At 38.5% G+C, this 6,720-nt stretch overlaps 2 protein-coding genes across 5 annotated transcripts; both read left to right on the forward strand.

Moving 5' to 3' along the window:
* The first annotated feature begins 1,798 nt into the window (after window positions 1-1,798).
* LOC131998180 (uncharacterized) lies at window positions 1,799-2,857 on the forward strand. 2 transcript variants are annotated; one of them, XM_059370548.1, is made up of 2 exons: window positions 1,799-2,515; window positions 2,569-2,857. In XM_059370548.1, the coding sequence occupies exons 1-2, from the start codon at window positions 2,032-2,034 to the stop codon at window positions 2,640-2,642; spliced, it is 558 nt and encodes a 185-aa protein (XP_059226531.1). In that variant the 5' UTR covers window positions 1,799-2,031; the 3' UTR covers window positions 2,643-2,857. The 2 variants fall into 2 exon arrangements, with proteins under 2 accessions (XP_059226531.1, XP_059226532.1); XM_059370549.1 differs by having other exon boundaries at window positions 1,799-2,364; window positions 2,556-2,857.
* Window positions 2,858-2,877: 20 nt separating this feature from the next.
* Window positions 2,878-6,501, forward strand: LOC131998179 (uncharacterized). 3 transcript variants are annotated; one of them, XM_059370546.1, is made up of 3 exons: window positions 2,878-3,696; window positions 3,862-5,326; window positions 5,387-6,501. In XM_059370546.1, the coding sequence occupies exons 1-3, from the start codon at window positions 3,072-3,074 to the stop codon at window positions 6,201-6,203; spliced, it is 2,907 nt and encodes a 968-aa protein (XP_059226529.1). In that variant the 5' UTR covers window positions 2,878-3,071; the 3' UTR covers window positions 6,204-6,501. The 3 variants fall into 3 exon arrangements, with proteins under 3 accessions (XP_059226529.1, XP_059226530.1, XP_059226528.1); XM_059370547.1 differs by lacking the exon at window positions 5,387-6,501 and having other exon boundaries at window positions 3,862-4,163; window positions 5,050-5,139; XM_059370545.1 differs by having other exon boundaries at window positions 3,862-6,501.
* The last annotated feature ends 219 nt before the right edge of the window (window positions 6,502-6,720 follow it).

Genomic DNA, 6,720 nt, shown 5'->3' on the forward strand with positions numbered 1-6,720 from the left:
TACACACGCTCTGATGGAGAAACTCAGCAATGATTTTTAAGTAGCATGGATTTCCTGCCTTAGATTTTCTTGTTCGAGGATCGCCTTTTGTATTGGCTTTTTTACTTTAAACCTATTTTAGCGTTTTTTATTTTATAACTTTAATCTCATCACTGATACTTGCCTTAATATAATTGTCTCTTTCTTACAGTATTTTTAAGTAACATTAACTTTGCTCTCACTTAACAAAACCCTGTAACTTACATTTATACAAGAGAGAGTTGTTGTCAACTAAGCCTCAAGCAAAGCAGATCGCTACAGCGAAACATTAATTTGTGTCTTGTCATTCGTTTTTTTTTTTTTTAATGTTAAAATTACTAAATAACCTCTTGTTGTTATAAAAATAATAAGAACAGTTGTTTAAAGATATGTGTAGTATTCTGTGAATAAACTTTTATGAAAATACCTTAAATGAAATCGTTTCACTCAGAAACTCTCGTACATTAAATTGGTGCCGAAACCCGGGAGGACTTTCCCGCTACAACAATCAAAAAAAAATAATTAAAGCCAACACAAAGTTGTGTAATATACTCCATCTACGTGGTTACAACTAAATCAGTGTTTTTATATCTGGAATTTAAAAATTTTCCCAACTTCATACACCTTTGCATGGTATTTTCTGAGCTTACAGGTTCATCTTTAATCCGCTAAAATAATTAACAATTTATTCCAATTACCTTTTGCCCTATTCATCGCATCTAGAAAATGGAGAATTTATCGTCGATAATAGCAGTTCAACACAAATCACACAGCCATTTGCAAAGGTTAGCAAAACGTTTCAACAATAAACCCGAAAAAGAAATAACAAAGGGCTATATGAAATGCGTTCTAGAAGAAGTCGAAACAATTTATAAAAGTTTTAAGGAAGATCATGAGCAAATTTGTGCTTTGGCATTGGAAAACACCATTAATGAAAAAGATGTGCCATATCTAGCAAATGACTTCTATGAAGTTTTCTTTGATACCTACATTACGTTTAAATCAAAACTATTAGATCTAGCCGAAGAGCCTACAATGTCGCATCATCATATGGCAAGTACCTTCATATCTTCCAACAACAACTATAGTAACTCATCAACATCATCATGTGCCAAACTTCCAAAAATTGAATTACCAACCTTCACAGGAGAGTACCTCGAGTGGATACCCTACTGCGACATGTTCACTTCGTTGGTACACAACAACCACTCATTGACTGATATACAAAAGTATTTTTATTTAAAAGGGTCTTGTAAAGATTCCCCTTTAGATATTATAAACCAATACCCAGCTTCTGATAGAAACTACATTGCTGCATGGGAAGCACTTAAATCAAGATACCAAAACAAAAGAAAACTTATTGAACAAATCTTAAACAAGTTATTTTCAATTCCACAGTCTAATGGTTCGTTTTCTAGTATAAAAGAACTGCTTGATTCAACACGATCGTCTCTATCACTGTTAAGGTCGCTCGATATAGACATTGATACATGGGATCCGATCCTTATATATCTTATGACACAGAAAATGGACAAACAGACCCGTAAAGAATGGGAACAATCCATTAGTAGCACTGAACTTCCTGTAATGAACGATTTGTTCAAGTTTTTGGAAACTACATTTAGAACATTGGAGTCTGTAGAGGAATCAAATAACCGACCAGAAAGGCAGATCTCTGTTAGTCGCTGTCCACAACAAAAACCATTTAAACGATCTCTGCACATGCATAACGCAGCCGTAAGTACGAGCACCTGTGTATGCTGTCAACGTCGTCACCCACTATACAAATGCTTCAAGTTCTTATCGCTGTCGCCAACAGAAAAGAAATCAATCGTATCTCAAAACAACGTTTGTACGAACTGCCTGAACCCAGGTCATTACTTTAGGCAATGTAAAATTGCAGCTCGCTGCCAACTCTGCCATCAAACTCACCACACCATTCTTCACGCTGCTTACGCAACAGACATCGTTCAAGATCAAACAACAACCGCGCTGTCTACTGCAGTAGAAAATATGAATGCTACAGCATTAAGCCATACACAACCAACATCACATATCAACTCGCACCTATCATCGCTTGCAGCGAATCAACAGTCCCAAGTTCTGCTAGCTACAGCTAAGATTCTCATTAAACACCCCCACGGTGTTTGCTATGCTAAAGCATTGGTTGATCCCGGCTCTCAAGCCTCATTTGTAAACAGAGAGTTATGTCAACTATTAAATTTGAATCAAAAGAGAATTGAAAAAACAACGATAGATGGAATTGGAGCAACATCTAAAACATCAATCAAACATATGGTCGAGCTGAAGCTGGTGTCCAATTATAATAAGAATTACAATTTAACCGTGAGTGCTTTTATTTTGCCTAAAATAACAAATTATAAACCAATAGATGTGAGAAAATGTGATCTGCCGGATTTGAATTCATATCAGTTATCCGATCCAACTTTTTACATGCCATCTAAGATAGATGTTTTGTTGGGAAGTGATGTTTATGGTGAGATCTTAAAACAAAATTGTATAAAGTTTCCAAACAGTGTCTTATTGCAGGAAAGTGTGTTCGGGTGGCTAGTTTCAGGCCCTATAGGCAAACCATACCCAAAAACGACCCTGAATGTAAATAGCTGCAATCTCGAGAATCAGCTGCGTTTATTCTGGGAACAAGAAGAGTTGGCAGAAACAAAAAATTTATCGCTAGAGGAAGAAGCTTGTGAATCATATTTTGCAACAACATATATTCGAACGAGTGAGGGCCGATATGAAGTTCACTTGCCATTTAGAAGTTTGTTAAAAGGTGAGACTGCTCCGATATTCCAAAATACAGACTATGTTGCCCTAAAAAGACTGAAACAGCTTGTGAATCATATTTTGCAACAACATATATTCGAACGAGTGAGGGCCGATATGAAGTTCACTTGCCATTTAGAAGTTTGTTAAAAGGTGAGACTGCTCCGATATTCCAAAATACAGACTATGTTGCCCTAAAAAGACTGAAACAGCTTGAATCTTCTTTTAAATATCGACCTCAATTTGCGACAGCTTACAAAGCCTTTATGTCTGAGTACGAACATTTGGGCCATATGGAAAAGGTGGGACGATATCCTCAAGATTTACCACCGAATATATACTTCTTGCCTCACCATGGTGTTTTGCGCGAAAGCAGTACCACTACTAAATTAAGAGTCGTTTTCGATGGTAGCAGCAGAGTTCCACCACAGCCATCTCTGAATGATGAACTCGCTAGTGGACCCCCACTGCAAAACGACCTGCCCACTATTATCATTCGATGGCGACGTTTTAAAATTTCGTTTACAGCCGACTTGGAAAAAATGTTTAGGCAGATAAATGTATGCAACGACCATCAGCTGTACCAGTGTATTCTATGGCGTGACCCCAACACCAATGACCTGAATATTTACAAATTGAAAACAGTAACTTATGGTACGACCTCCGCTCCGTTTTTGGCAATAAGAGTTTTGAAACAAATAGCAGAAGATGGCAGATCAGAATTTCCTTTAGCGTGTAAAGTGATAGAATCGGATACATACGTGGACGATGTTATATCTGGATGTGACAGCGTTACGGAAGCAATTAAATTGGCGCATGAGCTTGTCCTCTTGTTGGCGAAATCTGGTTTTACCCTTAGGAAGTGGAGCTCAAATTCTACCGAACTATTAAGTACGATTCCTTCCGAGTTTCAGACTACAGCCAATAGCTTCCCGCTTCAAAATCATGAAATGATTAAAGCCTTGGGCTTATCTTGGGACCCCAAAAGTGACAATTTTTATTTTAAAGTCAATTATACTTTTTCTGATAAAATTACGAAAAGTGTTGTACTTTCAGATTCTGCAAGATTATTTGATCCACTTGGCTGGTTGGCCCCTACAACCATAATGGCGAAAATCATGTTTCAAACTCTATGGCGAGAAGGTTTGGATTGGACAGATCCTTTGCCAGCGAATTTGCACAATGAGTGGTCTAAATATCGAACTGCATTAAAGGACATTGAGAAGTTATCGCTGCCTAGATGGTTTAAAAGCAAATCGACATCCTCTACTGATCTTCATGCATTCTGTGACGCGTCCAAGCTAGCTTTTGCCGCAGTTGTCTACATAAGAGTTGTGAAGGAAGATGGAAAAGTACACGTAAGTCTAATACAATCAAAAACAAAAGTAGCCCCTCTGAAAGTACAAACCATACCAAAACTTGAGTTGTGTGCCGCTGTTTTGTGTGCAAGGTTGGTCACCAGGGTAAAATCATGCATTGGGCTCAAAGTAGATAATGTGATGTTGTGGTCGGATAGTACCACGGTGCTGAACTGGATCAAAACACAATCTTCTCAGCTCCCAGTATATGAGGCAAATCGGGTTTCTCAAATACAACGCTTGACAAATATTTCTGAGTGGCGATATGTATCTTCATCTGACAATCCAGCAGACTGCGCAACCAGAGGCTTATTACCAGAGGATTTAAAAACTCATACCATTTGGTGGCATGGGCCACACTGGCTACATGAAGACTCAACTGCCTGGCCTGTTTGTAAGCTCAGAAATACCGTGCATCCGGCTGCGAGTAAACCAATCATCTATTCATTCACCACGAGTACAGCCACCAAGCTGAAGACGTCGGATTATCCGGACTACTTTTCAAAATACTCATCATTCAACAGACTGCAACGGGTAACTGCGTATATTCTTCGATTTTACAACAATTTGAAAGCGTCTATCTCAAAAGATTCCATTCAAAAACATCATAAACTGATTGGTTGTCTCCAGACAACAGAATTGAAAAGTTCAAGATTGCGGTTAGTCAAGATTTGCCAACGCATTTCCTTCAAAGATGACATAACTTGCCTTCAAAACAAACTTCCTTTAGCATGCAACAGCCGAGTACTAAAACTGCAACCATTCTTGGATGATGAAGGCGTTCTTCGAGTTGGAGGAAGAATTAAGCACGCAGATTTATCGTTTGGGAAAAAACACCCTATTTTATTAACAAAAACTGATCCTATTTCCTACCTTATATTTGCAGAAGCTCATTCTAAAACATTACATGGTGGAGTGCAGCTGATGCAATCATACGTCATGACTCACTACTGGATCCTTTCAGCACGGAACTTAGCAAAATCTGTGAAGCGAAACTGCGTGACTTGTTTCAAATATTCTGCTAAAGCCGCTACTCAAATCATGGGAAATCTACCACAAGTGCGACTCAATCCTGCAAGGCCCTTCAAACATAGTGGTCTAGACTATGCTGGCCCTATAAATATGAAGCAAAATACACTCAGACGAAGCACCACAACCAAAGGGTACATATGCTTATTCGTTTGCATGTGTACCAAAGCTGTTCATCTTGAGGTTGTTTCTAGCTTAACCACTGATGATTTTCTGGCTGCATTTAAGAGGTTCACTTCTCGCCGAGGACCTTGTACTGATTTGTACTCGGATTGTGGCACAACATTCATCGGAGCGTCCAAAGAACTACAGATTTTGTACCATAGATCCAAAGCTTCATTACCTGAACATTTGGTAGAAGGCCTCAACAACAGTGGTACCCAATGGCATTTTATACCTCCTGCTTCCCCTCATTTTGGTGGTCTATGGGAAGCGGGTGTGAAGTCTACGAAGCATCATCTTCGTCGTATTATGAAAGACCGGACTCTCACATACGAGGAACTTTCAACCCTATTGTGCCAAGTCGAAAGCTGTTTAAATTCCAGGCCTCTTTGCCCGCTCTCAACTGATCCCTCAGACTTCAGCGTTTTGACACCGGCCCATTTCTTAGTTGGCGAGCCTACAACTTGTATACCAGAAGACGACTTGCTAGACTCAAACATCAATCGGCTAACACATTGGAAACAGATTGAGAAACTTAAGCAACATTTTTGGCAACGCTGGTCCCAAGAGTATCTTTGCCGATTGCAGTCAAGACCAAAATGGAATTGCCTAAAACGAGAGGCCCAAATCGGTGATATTGTACTGCTACTTCATGAACGCAGTACCCCAGGACATTGGCCATTGGCTCGAGTAGAAGAAATACATCCTGGCTCTGACGGGCACTGTCGAGTTGTGACCTTGTATTGCAATGGAAAATTCATAAAGCGTCCAATTGCAAAAATTTGTTTTCTCCCATCCAACGATGCATCATCAGTCACTTTAAATGCTTTGGAAGAAAGAAATACTTGAAGTACGGTTTAAGAACTAATGTTCTTAGTGGGGGAGAATGTATTGGCTTTTTTACTTTAAACCTATTTTAGCGTTTTTTATTTTATAACTTTAATCTCATCACTGATACTTGCCTTAATATAATTGTCTCTTTCTTACAGTATTTTTAAGTAACATTAACTTTGCTCTCACTTAACAAAACCCTGTAACTTACATTTATACAAGAGAGAGTTGTTGTCAACTAAGCCTCAAGCAAAGCAGATCGCTACAGCGAAACATTAATTTGTGTCTTGTCATTCGTTTTTTTTTTTTTAATGTTAAAATTACTAAATAACCTCTTGTTGTTATAAAAATAATAAGAACAGTTGTTTAAAGATATGTGTAGTATTCTGTGAATAAACTTTTATGAAAATACCTTAAATGAAATCGTTTCACTCAGAAACTCTCGTACACCTTTACTATTTAGAAAGCACAACAAGCCGATTACTGGCTTAAGCGTATGTCCATACTGGCATGCGGCGTATTAATACCCGTAAGC

Source organism: Stomoxys calcitrans, chromosome 5 (assembly GCF_963082655.1).
Source record: "Stomoxys calcitrans chromosome 5, idStoCalc2.1, whole genome shotgun sequence".
Classification (NCBI taxonomy): domain Eukaryota; kingdom Metazoa; phylum Arthropoda; class Insecta; order Diptera; family Muscidae; genus Stomoxys; species Stomoxys calcitrans.

Coding starts and splice junctions, on each gene's coding strand:
- LOC131998180 (XM_059370548.1), top strand. CDS start 2,032: ATGAATGCTACAGCATTAAGCCATACACAACCAACATCACATATCAAC. Junction 2,516..2,568: donor GTTGGGAAGTGATGTTTATG/GTGAGATCTTAA, acceptor GTCTTATTGCAG/GAAAGTGTGTTCGGGTGGCT.
- LOC131998179 (XM_059370545.1), top strand. CDS start 3,072: ATGTCTGAGTACGAACATTTGGGCCATATGGAAAAGGTGGGACGATAT. Junction 3,697..3,861: donor AAATTCTACCGAACTATTAA/GTACGATTCCTT, acceptor TTGTACTTTCAG/ATTCTGCAAGATTATTTGAT.